The sequence below is a fragment of the Octodon degus genome, unplaced genomic scaffold (genome assembly GCF_000260255.1).
Source record: "Octodon degus isolate 3935 unplaced genomic scaffold, OctDeg1.0 scaffold00126, whole genome shotgun sequence".
Classification (NCBI taxonomy): Eukaryota; Metazoa; Chordata; class Mammalia; order Rodentia; family Octodontidae; genus Octodon; species Octodon degus.
The window spans coordinates 7,179,342-7,194,879 of NW_004524702.1; the positions used below are offsets into that span (position 1 = coordinate 7,179,342).

The following is a 15,538-nucleotide window of genomic DNA, read 5'->3' on the forward strand; positions in this document are numbered from 1 at the left end:
GCCCGGGGCCGGGTGCAGGTGGCTGGCGCGGCCGCGGGCGGGAGGGGTGCGCGGGGTCAGGGACCGACTGGGCGGTGCGGGGGCCGGCTCGTGCGTGAGCGGGACAGACAGCGGCCGCCAGCCAAGCTCGTCCCCGCAGGCTGCGCCTTCGGCGGGAAGGTCTACGCCGTGGGCGAGACGTGGCACCCGGACCTGGGGGAGCCCTTCGGGGTGATGCGCTGCGTGCTGTGCGCCTGTGAAGCGGTGAGTGGACCCGCGGCCACGCCCGGGGCCCTTGCGGGCAGGACTCCAGAGGAGAGGCGGCCGCCGGTGTTTGGGATGCTTTGCGGGTGCAGGAAGAGAGATTCTCCTTCGAGTCTCAGGTGTTGTGTTACTGATCGCACGGTGTCAGGCTCCGCGCCAACCGCCTGTAGCTTGTCCCGCTTAACTCCCACCACAGCCCTGCTAGGCAGACGCCGCTGTTTCCCCCGCACCGGGACCCTGAGGCCCAGGGAGGTTAGGCGATTTGTCTAGGGTCGCAGGCAGCCGCTTTGACTCTGCTGCACGACCCTACTGTGGTTCTTTCCTTGGTCTGCCCATTTGACATCGTGCACTCACTTGATGTTTCCGTGTCCTCTGCGATCAGCCCCAGTGGGTTCGTCGCGGGAGGGGCCCTGGCAGGGTCAGCTGCAAAAACATCAAGCCCGAGTGTCCAGCCTTGGTCTGCGGGCAGCCCCGCCAACTGCCAGGACACTGCTGCCAGACCTGCCCTCAGGGTAAGGACGGCTCCCGGGCCGGGCCGCCTGGACTAGGGCTGATTGCGGAAGCCCGAGCGTCGCTTCCCCCTGGCACAGAGCGCAGCGACGTGGAGCAGCCGCCGCCAAGCCTGACCTTCGAGTATCCCCGGGACCCGGAGCACCGCAGTTACAGCGATCACAGCGAGCCAGGGGCCGAAGAGCGCGCGCGCACCGAGGGTCACTCGGGTGGGTAGGCGGGGGCCCAAGGGTGGGGTCTTGGCCGGGGCCGGCCACCGGCGGTGGCTGACAGTGCCCAGGCCATCTTCCTCCCCTCACAGACTTCTTGGCGCTGCTGACGGGGCCGAGGTCGCAGGCTGTGGCACGTGCCAGGGTCTCACTGCAGCGCTCCAGCCTCCGCTTCTCCATCTCTTACCGGCAGTGAGAAAAGGGAAGGAAGGGGGGGATGGGGAAGGAGAACCTGGGGAGGCCAGGCTTAGCCTCACTGGACCTCTCTCTGCCAGACTGGACCGCCCCAGCCGGGTCCGATTCTCAGACGCCACGGGCCGCATCCTGTTTGAACACCCTGCAGCTCCCACCCAAGATGGCCTGGTGAGATGATGCCATTTACGAGTGCTTATTCAATCATGAGAGCACAGTAGGAGGAAGGCATTGACACTATGGGGCCCATTTTACAGATGAGGGAACTGAGGTAGCAGAATGTGATTTGTCCCAGGCCACACACTTAATGAGTGGTGCAGCCAGGATTTGAGCACAGCACCTGGCTCCCAGGGTCTGTGTTAAGCCTCCTAGGAGGGCCTGGGGCTCCTTTCCTATCCTTCCTTACCAGGTCTGGGTTGCTTACCCTGCCCATCCTGTGTACTGTCTGAGTGTGGGCCTTGTCTTTCCCATCCAGGTCTGTGGGGTGTGGCGGGCAGTACCTCGGTTGTCTCTGCGGCTCCTCAGGGCAGAACAGGTGCATGTGGCACTCGTGACACCCACTCACCCCTTGGGGGAGGTCTGGGGACCTCTTATCCGGCACCGGGCCCTGGCTGCAGGTAAGGAAAGCACTCAGCTCTTGCATATAAACCTGCCACTTTTCTGTCCAGGGACCTGGGTAGGCTGAGGAGGGGATTTTCTGGTGGGCTGTCATTGCCTCTCCTCCCCCAGAGACCTTCAGTGCCACCCTGACTCTGGAAGGCCCCCAGCAGCAGGGTGCAGGGGGCATTGCGGTGCTCACTCTTAGCGACACAGAAGACTCCTTGCATTTTCTGCTGCTCTTCCGGGGGCTGCTGGAACCTGTGAATGCAGGTAGGTAGAGGAAGGAAATGCTGGAGAAGGTGGGGAGGGCACGGCCTTTCAGGAATGTCCACACGCGGGACTGTTGCAGGACCAGCCAAGGTTCCTGTGAGGCTCCAGATTCTACATGAGGGGCAGCTGCTGCGAGAACTCCAGGCCAACACCTCAGCCCAGGTGAGGGAGGCTCTGGCCAGTGTTGTCATCCACTCTGCCTTCTCACTGTTGCCCACGGCACCCTGCCTTTGTTTCTAGGATCCAGGCTTCGCTGAGGTGCTGCCCAGCCTGACAGCCCAGGAGATGGACTGGCTGGTGCTGGGGGAGCTGCAGATGGCACTGGAGAGGGCGGATGGACCAGAGCTGCGCATCAGTGGGCACATTGCTGCCAGGCAGAGCTGTGATGGTGAGGCAGCCGGGGGCCTGGCACCTTGGGTGCACATGACCAGGAGGCATGGATGAGGCCTGGGAGGCTTGGGGCATGCGTGGGCATGGATCCAGCCTGCTGCCACCTGTCTTGGCCCTCCGCAGTCCTACAGAGTGTCCTTTGTGGGGCCGATGCCCTGGTACCTGTGCACACGGGTGCTGCCGGCTCCGCCAGCCTCACACTGCTAGGAAATGGCTCCCTGGTCTACCAGGTACAGAGACAGGTGCCACTGCAGGAGGTGGGAGTGTAGCAGGCAGGGCTCTGGGGCTTTGCTGCCTTTCCAGTTCACCCTCCCCTTCCCTGGCCACCAGGTCCAAGTGGTGGGGACAGGCAGTGAGGTGGTGGCCATGACACTGGAGACCAAGCCTCAGCGGAGGAATCAGCGCACTGTCCTATGCCACCTGGCTGCACTCCAGCCTGGAGGACACATGGTGAGGACGCCAGGTGGCACTGACCACAGGGCCTGTGCTCTGATGCTGAAGCGCGTGTAGCAGGAAGCCAGGCGGGAGAGCAGGGCTGTGCAGTGTCGTTCATTTCATCCAGGACTACCTCACTGACTCACATGGCACATTTTAGTGAGCCTCAGACTGAGGACTGGGGTACAGAGACAGTCAAGTGTGGCCCCCTGTCTTCAACAAACTACAGTTACTTTATTTTATTTTTTTTTAAATTTATTTTTTATTTATTTATGTGTGTGTGTGTGGCCAGCTCAGCCAGCCCACCAGGGGATCGAACCGCGGTCGCTGTGCTTTGCTAAGCTTGTTCTAAGTAGGTGCTTTAGACCACTGAGCCATCTCACCAGCCCCCAGTTACTTTATTTGTAATAGTGTTATTTTTCTTTTTTCTTTCTTTCTTTTTCTTTTTTTTGCAAAACTGGGGATTGAACTCAGGCCCTTGTGCTTGCCAGGCAAGCACTTATTCCACTGAGCCATCTCCCTAGCAGTTAATTTGAGACAGTCTCACTATATTGTTCAGGCTGGCCTTGAACTCACTCTGGTCCTCCTGATTCAGCCTCCTGAGTGCCAGGTATAGGCAGTACCACTGTGTACACCTCAGCAAGCTACGATAAACAGGAGGAGTTAGGAGGAATGGTTCAGTAGACCATGTAATAACCAATATGGTGGCAGTGGCTGCCACTTTCAGGGAGGGTTGGGAAAGTAGCTCAGTGTAGAGTGCTGGCCTATGTGTGAGGCCCCTGTGTTCAATCCCTAGTTCAGGCTCCCTGGGATGGGGAGAGGAGGTACTGCATTGTTTCTTGTTTTTATATTTTTGCCTTTTTAAAAAATTTTCTGTTTTTTAGGGAAGGGCCTACAGTATTTAGGGTCTCACTACTTGATTGGACTCTAGTGATTTTCCTGTTTACAGCCTCCTAAGAGCTGGGATTCAGGCATGCGCCACCATGCCCAGTCTCAATCGCCGTTTCAGCATGCTCCCAGGGTGGGGCTGGCAGGGCAGGCCTGGGTTTCGAATCTCGGGCCCCTGTGCCTGCTTGCAGGTGCTTTAATCCTCTGAGCTATTTGGTCGGCCCTATTTTTGCCTTTTATGCTATCCATTTTATAGATAAGGAAGTAAAGCCCCGAAGAGCTTAAATGACTCTTCAAGGTTGTTACACAGCTAGGAATGGGCAGAGGGAAGATTTGATCTAGAAGGTTCTTTACTGGTGTTACTGTAGGGGCAGGTGTGCCTGAGTGCAGTGGGGACACAGAATGTGGAAAGGCCTCTGAATTGGGGCTGTGTGAGAGCAGAGGGATTCTTTCTTCTGACCCCCAGGTTGTGGGTACCTGCTCTGGCCTGGGCGCCCGAGGGGCTCATATGCTGCTGCAGAATGAGCTGTTCCTGAATGTGGGCACCAAAGACTTCCTGGATGGAGAGTTGCGGGGGCATGTGGCTACCCTGCCCTACAGTGGGCACAGTGCCCGCCACGACAGTGAGTGCCCTAGGCTCTGCCTGCCCTCCTGTGTCCCCTGCCCCACGACTCACACATGTGAGAGATGCTGCCAGTGGGCCAGAGTCTGGTGTGTCTTCCCCTGCATGAGCTTCGGGTTGGCATCTGGAGAAGGGGGCACATGAAGGGTGGTCCTGCCGGCTGGGCCCACCTGTTGCCACCGTGCATGAGCCTAACACTTGCCGTTCCCCAGGCTCTGGTCCTATGGACAGTGCCTTTGCATTCACAGAGTCTGTGTTGGGGGAGATGGAGAATGCTGAGATTAAGGGGCTCTAGGCTGACTTCTCATCTATCACCTCTCCTCTGTCTGGACCCAGCATTGCCTGTGCCCCTGGCAGGAGCCCTGGTGCTGCCCCCTGTGCAGAGCCAGGCAGCAGGGCATGCCTGGCTCTCCCTGGATACTCACTGCCACCTGCACTATGAGGTGCTGCTGGCTGGGCTTGGTGGCTCAGAACAGGGCACTGTCACAGCCCACCTCCTAGGGCCTCCTGGGATACCAGGGCCCCGGCGGCTGCTGAAGGGATTCTACGGCCCAGAGGTGCGAATCTGATGGTGGGAGGCAGTGTGGAGGGCTGCACGGGGCTGCGGCGGGGAGGCAGAGAGCCAGCAGCCCAGTATTACAGATGGGGGATGGGCTGAGTGGGATCTGACCTGGCCTCTTATTGTATATTCACCATCTGCGTCCTCTTGGAGTCAGTGGGCTAGTGCGTCATATCCTAGGCCACTGGAGGGGGGAATGGACCAAGTCTGTGGACTCGGAGTCACAGAGACCTGGCTTCCAAGCCTCACCCCACTGCCCATGGCTTTGCTGCCCTAAAGACTTAAATCTCCCTGGTTCTCAGTTTCTCCACCTGCGAACTCGGGAAAGCAGGTTCCGCCCTGAAGTGCCTTGTTCCTGTCCCTCATCCTGCACAGGCCCAGGGTGTGGTGAAGGACCTGGAGCCTGAGCTCCTGCGACACCTGGCGCAGGGCACTGCCTCCTTGCTGATCACCACCAAAGGGAGCCCCAGAGGGGAGCTCCGTGGACAGGTCAGTGAGCATTGTGGCCGTGGCCAGGCGCAGGGTCCGGCTGGCCCATGTGTCTTTGCTCTTGTCACTTGTTCCCTCTGGGCCCTGGGTGTGGTGGTCTCCTTTGGCTAGTAAGAAGGATGAAGCCACACAACATGCCGCCGGGGAGAAGGCTCAGTTGAATAAGCACTTCCCTGGAGGGGCCTGAGTTCAATGCCTGGTTCTGCTAAAAAAAAATACAAAGTGCCTGAGAAGGCTGGGTCCCCTGGCACCACAGCACAAGGGGATGGAGGTGTCTTCTGTCTTCTGTCCATGACTAGCCTTGGCCGGGGGGCACCTGGAGCGCTGCTTGTCTCAGTGGGCCTCTCTTCCCAGGTGCACATCAGCAACCAGTGTGAAGTGGGGGCCCAGCGCCTCACTGTGGCTGACACAGAGGGAATGCGGAACCCTGGGGCTTTGGATGTGGCTGCCAGACCAGGGGTACCTGCTGCCCCTGTGCCCGAGGCCTCTGTGCCTGCCAAACCTGGAGGCTCTGGGCGGCTCCGAGACCCCAACACATGCTTCTTCGAGGGGCAGCAGCGCCCCCATGGGGCTCGCTGGGCACCCAACTACGACCCGCTCTGTTCCCTCTGTACCTGCCAGGTAAGTAGGAGGTCCAGAAAGAGTGATGAGGAGGATAAGGAGGACCCAGAACAAGGCACTGGAACCTGGTCAACACCTCTGCTTCTCTCCACAGAGACGAACTGTGATCTGTGACCCTGTGGTGTGCCCACCCTCCAGCTGCCCACATCCGGTGCAGGCACCTGATCAGTGCTGCCCGGTGTGCCCTGGTGAGTTCCCTGCAGGGCTGTGGGGGATGGGCTCCCAGGGCACAAAGGGGGCGGGTCACATCCCGCCTCCCTTTCTTTGGCTCTATAGAGAAGCAAGACACCAGAGACCGGCCTGGGCTGCCAAGGAGCCGGGACCCGGGAGAGGGTGAGCTGCGCGGGTGCGTGGAAGGACGGGAGGATTCAAGGAGTCATGGGGTTGGACTAAGAGGGAAAGAGAATGTGTGTGTGTGGGGGAAGGGCAAAGGGCAAACGTGTGGGGTGACACCCAACAGGCTTATTAGTGTTCCCGACCCCCAGTGGCCTTTGGGTTAGGCTATTGTGCGGTTGGTCTGACACTCAAGCCCTGATTGTGGGCTCAGCTGTTGAGCACAGTACTGATGGCAGCCGGGCACCCTCCCTCACCAGGCTGCTATTTTGATGGTGACCGGAGCTGGCGGGCAGCGGGTACCCGGTGGCACCCTGTCGTGCCCCCCTTTGGCTTAATTAAGTGTGCTGTCTGCACCTGTAAGGTATGGCCACCCCATTGTTGCTGGTGCTGTAAGCCAGCAGAGTCTGCAGAGCTGGGGAGGGGCTGGCTGGGAAGCAGAGCTATCCATGCGGGGAGGGCCAGGGATGCAAACAGACTAGAGAAGGCTTGTAGGCTCCCCATAGCACAGTGGTGTGAATTTAGGCCCCCCACACTGCAGCAGGCTGTTTGTTACTATGCAGCAAAGTTCTAAAAGGTTTGCCATCACTGCTATAGGAGAAGAGAAAGGGCAGATCTGGGTGTAAATCCTTCCTTTCTCCCCTGACCAACTCCATGTGACCCTGGGTGCTTTCTGAACCTCCCTGTTACCCTCCTTTTCTCTCCTATAAGCAAATACACAGCACCTATCTTGTAGGATACAGTGAAGATTTGAGTTCAGGGACACAAAGTAAGGCCAGAACTCAGAGTACAATGCCAGGCATATATATCAGTGGAGCAGGGATAGGAGAGGGAGGAAGCAGGAGGCTCATGTGTCCTTTTCCTCCCTGGCATCCATCACACAATGGATCCCTGCAGGTGGGCACTGGAGAGGTGCACTGTGAGAAAGTGCAATGTCCCCGACTGGCCTGTGCCCAGCCTGTCCGCGCTAACCCCACTGACTGCTGCAAGCAGTGTCCAGGTGAGGAGTTTGGGCATCAAGACCTAACGCTCAGGGTTGGGACAGGTGTTAAGTGGGGTGAGGGAAAGTGCGTCTCAGCTACCTCAGGAGCCACTGAGCACTGCTGTGTGCCCATTCTGGAGCCAAAGTTCTAAGCACAGTGGAGAGAATGTGCCTGTACTAGTCGGATGTTATGGGCTTTAGTTTCTATTCCATCCATCCATCATCCATCCATCAATCAATCAATCCATCACCCATCTATTCTTCATCCATCCACCCACCCACCATCCATCGATCCATCGATCCATTGATCCGTCTCTCCATCACCCATCCATCCACCACTTATGCATTACCCATCCATCATCTATCCATCCATGCACCTATCATCCATCCATCCATCCATCCATCCATCCATCCATCCATCCATCCATCCAAATTTATGATCCACTGAGTGCCTGAAACTGCTAGATGGTGAGTGTTCAAAGAGAAATCAAAGCTGAGTGAGAAATCAAAGCCCTCTGGGTCTGACCCTTTCCTTTTTCCCTCCCAACCGGGGTTCAGGGTCCCATCCCCATCTGGGGGACTCCATGCAGGCTGATGGCCCCCGGGGCTGCCGTTTTGCGGGACAGTGGTTCCCAGAGAGCCAGAGCTGGCACCCGTCGGTACCCCCCTTTGGGGAGATGAGCTGCATCACATGCAGATGTGGGGTAAGTGGGGTCCTGCAAGTGGGGAGATCTTCCCTAAGAGGGCAGACTCCCGGAGGTGGGCTTCCTGGGAGGGGCTGATGTCCACTGTGCCCAGTGCCACTGGAGATCCTCAGAACCTGCTTTGTCCTACACCAGGCGGGGGTGCCCCACTGTGAGCGGGATGACTGCTCGCTGTCACTGTCCTGTGGCTCAGGGAAGGACAGTCGGTGCTGCTCTCACTGCACACCTCGGCGGCGTGAGTGAGGGAGACTAGGGGACAGTGGCTGTGGACTGGGCCCTGCTGGCTGTGGGACACCTGGGAGGGAGGGGAGCCCTGGGAGCCCCTGTGCTGCCAGGAGCTGTGTGGTCTAGTCTACCCACACAGGTTGTCACCCACCAAGGGTTTTCATGTATAATCATTTTTTTACAAACGAGCTTTCTGAAGCTCAGAGGAATGAAGCCACTAGTCCGAGGTCACACAGCTGATTTGCACTGACTTTCTTGGACAGTTGTTTCCTTTCTGGTCCTCTGCTGTGTCCCCTGTGCCTTTCTCCTTGCCACCCTGTGCCCTCTCCTCCTCCAACCTTTGCTCCCTTCTGTCTCCAGCAGCCTCCGAGACCAGGACTGTTCCAGAGTTGGAGAAAGAAGCTGAAGGCACCTAGGGAATAGCCGGAAGGGCACCTGACCCAGGGGACAGGGCTGAGCTGGGAGAAAGGGCGGTGCTGAGGACACTGCCTCCTTCTGTGCAGAAGCCCAGTGCCCTGAGGGCCTCGTTCTGCCTCTTCTCCTTCCCCCACTACCTCTGGGAACCACAGACCCACAAGGGAGAGAGGTGGCCATGCCAGGCCAAGGCCATATCCACTCTGGCTCTGTCCTGCCACCCTCTGGCCTCTGACCTGGAAGCCCCACTCTTCTCCTTCTGTACGTAATAATGTCACTGGCTTGTTGGGATTTTTAATTTATCCTCACTCAGCACCAAGGGCCCCCACTCCATTCCTGCTGCCCCTGAGCTGAGCAGAGTCCTAATTGGAGAGTGTGGTATTTATTAAAACATTGTTTTTCAGTCTTTGGGCTCCAGATGGGTTCCTTTTTGACCAGGACCGGAGCGGATCTCAGTGGAACAGGGTCTGAGGGTGGGGGGGGGGAGGGGAGATCTGTGCCAGGAGCAGGAGTCCGCACAGGGGCAAGGTGGCGCAGCCGTTGGCTGGATTCCCCAGAGGAGCTGGGACCACCCGGGACCTGGATTGGAGGCTCAAGAGCCCACATACCTGAAGCAGGACTCAGGTTCAAGCTGGCTTACGCAGCACTGGTGTTTTGTGTCTGGTTATTTGAAGTTGCTCCAAAGAGAAGAACAGAAGTGTCACTAGCTTTATTCTCTTTGTCCAAAGTGAAGCACGCACGGACTTTCTTACTGCTCTTCTTTCCTGGAAATAAACTGTGTTCTGGACCAACTCATGGGGAAAATCCAGATCGGAGCAGACTGGCATCAGCTCAGATCCAGTTCCTGATGGGGCTCCTTGTGAGATCCAGTGACGTGATGTACAGCCTAGGATCTGCACGCCGTCCGCATCTCCCCTTGACCCCTTCTTCCTGCCGGTTGTTCCCACAGGCAGTAGGAAGTAAGGTTAGCAGGAGGGAAGCTAACAGTGTGTGTAACCTGCAGATCTGTGTATTTGGAAACTGTACTGTGTAAAATGAGAGTGGGATTTTATGATCTAGTAGAGCAGAAGGATATGAAAATCATAGCTTTTTTATTTAGTGTGAGGCATGCTGTGTGCGGTTGATGATTCTCTTTGCCCATTGAAATATCAAGTTCCAGTTCTGCTGTTAACTAGCTGAATTATTTCACTTCTGTGAACCCTGTTTCCTCTCTGTAAAACAGATATCTCATAGGACACAGTCAGAACATTTACTTTACATAGTAGCTCCGTGCCTGCCGCACACTCATTGGCAAGGACACTAACTGTAGCTTCTGGAGCTGGTTTGGGAATTCCTGGAGCTGGCAGGGAGAACTGTGGGAGGAGGGGGCAGTGGGTTTCCATACCGCTTGCCAGGATGCTCATGGAAGAGCCGGGCTGGAGATGCAGGGCTGATAAGGCCGGGGTAATTGGACTTGGGCCAGGTGAGGATGGAAAAGCAGCAGGATTCGCCTGGGGTTGGAGATGGAACTGGTGCCACGTGAGGTGTGGTGTGACAGAGGATTGGTCCAGAAATGGGTGCAGTGACAGCACTGTCCTCCCAGGTGAGGGAGCAGGGAGCCAGGCACGGGTCAGCTTAGTGGGCTCTGTGAGGCAGGGGTTCACCCCAAGATCTGAACTGAGGGGTACCCCAGGGCTCCAGTGCAGCCCTCAGCTGGGCAAAGAAAGGAATATCAGACGATAGATCCAGGCAGAACAGTGTCCTCTTTGGACAGAGCTTTGAAGCACCCTAGCTGGTGTTCTAACCAAAGCTGGGCAGGCCCTGGGCCCTACCCAAGTCCCAGGGAGGCAGTGATGGAGTGACTCAAGAAGTCAGACTGTGTGCAGCACGCAGGATTTGGTGTCAGGTTCCCTGGATCTCTGGCTTGCAGACCTCAAGAGGGCTCCCCATCCTTCCCCTTCAGGCGCTGTCAAGAGCCATTTCCTTTTCCAAAGAAACCGAGCCAAACAAGAAACAAGAACAAAGCCCCCAACCCGTCTTCATGAGTAGAATTATTTCAGTGCCAACATTTAAAATTTGGCCTCAGTGTGTCAGGTGACACACGCCACCAATTTGGGGAGATGGCGTGGTGGGGCTGTTGGCAGCTGTCAGTTCATTTTTGTCCAAGTTACTAGAGCCGTTGTGGGGGTATCGGGATAATTTAAGGGAATGACTTAAGAAAAGAAACTCTCAGGCTGTGGCTAAGGACATGTAAAAGTGCCACCAAGCAGAAAGAGTGACGAGGGGCCCGGGGGCCCACTGTGCACAAGGAGCCCAGGACATCACCTCTGCTTTCATGGCAGCTACTCAACCGCTAGCAATGCCTGCATTCCGGAGCTGATCTGGCTGCTTAAAAAAAAAAGTTTTTGCAACTTTGGAGTTGTATTGCATTTCCCCCTGGGCCTTTTATGAAACTAATGAGAAATAGAAAAAACAAAAGTGACAGAAAGGAGCGTTCCTGGGGCAAGGAGGGATGTCTGGCAGATGGGATGACACACACTGCAGCTCGTCAGACTTCAGGTGGTCAGAGGCGGTGTGAAGGAGGCACAGTTGTACGCAGGATGCACATACAGAGGCTGGGTGAGGGGTTGGGGAGATGATAGCTCAGTAGAATAAGCGCTTGCCTGGCAAGCTCAAGGGCCTGAGTTCAATCCCTGGTTCCACCAAAAACAAAACAAAACAAAACAAAAAACCTACTACCTGTCTTTGGGGCTGGGGAGATGGCTCAGTAGAATAAGCACTTTCCTGGAAAGCGCAAGGGCCTGAATTTGATCCCTGGTTCCACCAAAAAAAACCCCCAAAAACCAAAAAGCAGAGGCTGGGTGAATGCTGACCTGTGCATTGGTGCCTGTTAGGGCTCGTGGAGTAATTACAGCGCTCTCAGGATGAGCTGTGTCTCGTACCCTTGTTTGGTTTTGATATTTTTGCTTTCACGTAAAAGTGGACTTCCAGAATTGGTTTTGCTCGTCACAGAAGGAAGTCATTGTGAGTAATTACAGCAATACACAAATACGTGAGGAAGAAAGAATGGTTCACCTGCTACCCCAGCAATGGTTCTCGAAGCAACCACTGAGGAGTTTTCTAGGTTTTAGTCACAACAAATTTTGGTTGCCTGCCTCCACCCCAGCCCCACTCTGGGTCTTGCCCCCGACGGTGTCTGGGTCCTCACCTGTGCAGGGGCTGTGACATCCCACTTGTGGGCATGTGTGCAGCAGTCTTTGGAGGTGGGGGAGGGAGAGCAGCCGGGCGCGTCCGAGGGAAGCCTGATCTTTGGAAATAGCTGAGAAGACACAAAAACAGAAGGCTGGAAAAAATCCCCAAACAGCTCAGAGAATCTGACAGATCGGCATTCAGTGACCTGATCTCAGGAAGTTGGCCATAGCCCACAGTGGGTCCCAGATCCTTGGCGCGGGGTGTTGGGCAGGCCAGGAGATGGCCCCATCTTCCCGTGGGCAGCAGAGAGCACCCAGCAGGGGCACCTGCAGCCAAGGCCCTGCTCTTCCTTGGGAGGGTTGTACATGGTGTTGTCTTGTCTGTTTGCTTTGGCTCCTGGCTTGTTGGCCCAGCCAGAGCCTCTCGCAATTCTCCAGGTTTCATCTTGTGTTTTGGAGCTGAGGTCCCTGCTCTGAATCCCTACTTTGGCGACAGGGATTGACTCTCTGCTGTATGGAGTGGACCAGACAAAGCATAAGGGAAGGCAGCAGGTGCCAGTAAAGTGTCTGATGAGCACAAGGCCTTCTCCGCTCAGGGTCAGAAAGGCTGCTGTCTGGAAGCCGGGAAGATGACCTGGCCAAGTATGTTTGCTCCCAGCTCGGCAGCTGGGGGCCCTCCGCGGTCTGACATGGCTGGCAAAGCAGCACATGAAGCTGGAGCAGGTGGCTGTGGCCAGGACTCTGCACACACGGCAAGGCCATGAAAAGCACAGTCTGACTTTGTTATTGGTATTCCTGGTGGCAGTGGGACTTTGCATATGGGGGCCCTGCTCCCCGCAAAGCTCCTGCCCTGAGGGAAAGTGAGGGCAGCCAGGGACATTCTCTTCCACATGAATATAAAAAAAGTAAAGTTCTTCTACATTGGCATACTGACAGCAGTACAGACATATTGTTTAGACTGGGAGGAGGGGCGTGTGTGTGTGTGTGTGTGTGTGTGTGTGTGTGTGTATGTGTATGCTAGAAAGCAGAAAGGCAGAGGCTGCAGGACACAGAGCCAGGGAGAAGCAGCTGAAGGGTACTTTTTACTATGTGCTATTTTATAAGCTGTCAATTTAATAACTTTTAAATGACTAATAAGGTACAAAATGATACCTAGGTTATGCAGTCTCCCTGCTCAGGCACCAAGATCCACTCCTTGAAGAGACCTACTGTTGCTGATTTCTTGCATACAAGAAAAAAGCTTTTTGAGGGCAGGGGAGATAGTTCAGTAGAATAAGTGCTTGCCTGGCAAGCGCAAAGTCCTGAAGAAAAAAGAAAAAAAGAAAGAAAAAAAAAAAAGCCTTTTGAGAACAGGGATGTTAAAGTCCAAGTCTAAATTACATGCATTGCTGTGATACGGACCAGAGCTTCTCAGACTTTCACAAGCACTTGGACCTTCCAGGGGCTTGTGAGCTGCAGCTGCTGATTCAGAAGGTCTGGGTGGGGCTTGAGCTCCTGCATTTTCTGAAGCCATCTCAGGAGCCCTTGCTGCTGCTGGTTCAGGGACACATCCAGAGCGGCCGGGGTGCAGCCAGCCCCTCCCCCAACGGTTTTGTACAACATGCTGAGTCATCAAAGTTTCTGGTAAGTTAATTGAGCATCTTTCTCCAGATACTGTCCTAAGTTCTGGGTAGCCAGCAGCGAATGAAACTTTCAAGAGGCCCTACCGGTGTGGAATTTATAAACTTGAGGGAGAAGATTGTCAATAATGTGCCAGTCAGCTTTCTGTTATATTAACAAAATGCCTGAGATTATCAACTTCAAAGGCAGAAAGGTTGGCTTACGGTTTCAGTGGGTTTCATACATGGTTATGGGCTTTATTGCTTTGGGCCTGCAGTGGCGGAGGACATCTTGGGGCAGCATGTGGGGGCAGAGGCCTGTTCACCTCTCTGTTGCTTTGGAGCAAAGACAGACACAGGGACTGGAGTCTCAGCAACCTAACGTTCTCCCACTAGGCCTCACCTCCTAAAGGGACCAGTGCCTCTCAGTGGCAACATACCCAGGGACAACAAACTGCAACAACATATATAATAAATAGATTAATTACAATCCAGTGATAAATATAGTACATTAGTCAAAGAGAAGGAGGATGGTGCTGTGGAAAACAGAGCAAGAGATGGGGAACTGGATGCTCCGGGGGAAGAACAGATGTGATTTGAAGAAGGAGGGTCTGAAAAAATGTTCCAGTTAGGTGTCATTTTGAATGAAGACGTAAAAAAGGGCAAAGAATAAGCCATGGGAGTATGTAATGGCTTCAAAAAATTTTTATTTTATTTTAATTTTTTTGCGATAGGGTCTTACTAGTTTCAGCTGGTTTTTAATGCACTATGTAGGCCAGATTGGCCTCGAATTCATGGGGATCCTTCTGCCTCAGCCCCCAAAGTTCTGGGATTACATCTGCTTCTGCCACACCCAAATTGCAATGATTTTTAAAAAATTAGGAATGTGACTAGGTTTCTTGTCAAGGAAAGCAAAAGGAGTTCACGTGGTAGAATTGTGAGACTGGTGTGAAATCAACAGGTCAGGTAGACATCAGAACTCAGAGGGAAAGGGGACTCTGAGAAAACGAGCCCCTTAGGATACAGAGGAGTCAATCGGACCTCCACAAGAATCAAGAATGAAGTTTTGACTCAATTATATGTGAATCTCAAAGGACGCGGTGTCCTCTAACATTTACATTATATAATCCATAAAATATGACCAGAGTGAGAGTTAAAGAAATAGCTCTTTAAAAAAAAAAAAAAAGGCTGGGGAGATGGCTCAGTGGAATAAGTGCTTCCCTGACAAGCACAAGGGCCTGAGTTCAATCTGCAGTTCCACCAAAAAAAAAAAAAAAGAAATAGCTATTTCCGGGCCAGCCAAATAGCTCAGCGGATTAAAGCACCTGTAAATAGGCGCAGTGCGGGGAGGGGGGGTGGTTTGGGGGGGTCTGGTTGGGGGGCCTGCCCTGGGGGGGGCTGCCCCAGGCTTGCCCTGCCGGCCCCGCCCCCCGGGGCTCGCTGAGCCGGCAATTGAGAGTGGGCGTGGTAGTTCGCCCCTGCAATCCCAGCTCTTCCGAGGCTGTAAACAGGCGGATCACTAAGAGTCGGATCTAGTGGTGAGACCCTGAACACCCTGTAGATGCTTCCCTAAAATACGAAAAAAAAAAAAAAAAAAAAAAAAAAAAGAAGGCTATTTCCGAGTACAATTAGGCCACATACATTAATACGTTGGACTGTTTGTCTGAGTTTGCTTACAGGATGCAAACCCCCAGGCAGTCGGGAGTCAGAAGAAGCAGGAAGAAAGGAGGAGGATTTATTCAGGACCAGGAAGGGAAACTCCCATAACATGCCTGCTAAAAGAGAGGTGTAATTTAAGCACATATTTTGTGGTTAGAAATATTAGAGTTCCAAATGCCCCACGAAGCAGAAAGAGGCGTCCAGCTCGGCAGGCAAGTCGGGCTGCAGCTTGCAAAGCTCGCTGAGCGCCACCTAACGCAGCACCTTGCCAGGAAACACGATGGAAACTCTGAGGGAAGGGGCGAGCGTGAGGGGAGAGGGAGCAGAGGGACAACGGCTGGCCGGGGAGGTGCCTGGTGGGCTCCTCCGGGCCAGACAGGCTGCAGATGCGCAGCGCAGGAGAGAGGCCTCAGCCCTCCGCAGCA

General features: G+C 54.9%; 1 protein-coding gene across 4 annotated transcripts; it reads left to right on the forward strand.

Annotated features, from left to right (window-relative positions):
- Positions 1-139: 139 nt before the first annotated feature.
- Chrd (chordin) lies at positions 140-9,097 on the forward strand. Of its 4 annotated transcripts, none has more exons than XM_023700747.1 (21): positions 140-243; positions 626-962; positions 1,055-1,154; positions 1,238-1,325; positions 1,630-1,771; positions 1,884-2,024; positions 2,104-2,186; positions 2,265-2,412; positions 2,538-2,644; positions 2,745-2,864; positions 4,204-4,360; positions 4,696-4,916; positions 5,294-5,407; positions 5,762-6,028; positions 6,123-6,216; positions 6,305-6,361; positions 6,622-6,725; positions 7,259-7,361; positions 7,902-8,047; positions 8,183-8,282; positions 8,633-9,097. In XM_023700747.1, the coding sequence occupies exons 1-21, from the start codon at positions 214-216 to the stop codon at positions 8,686-8,688; spliced, it is 2,715 nt and encodes a 904-aa protein (XP_023556515.1). In that variant the 5' UTR covers positions 140-213; the 3' UTR covers positions 8,689-9,097. The 4 variants fall into 4 exon arrangements, with proteins under 4 accessions (XP_023556515.1, XP_023556516.1, XP_023556517.1 ...); XM_023700748.1 differs by having other exon boundaries at positions 8,636-9,097; XM_023700750.1 differs by lacking the exons at positions 140-243; positions 626-962; positions 1,055-1,154 and having other exon boundaries at positions 1,244-1,320.
- The last annotated feature ends 6,441 nt before the right edge of the window (positions 9,098-15,538 follow it).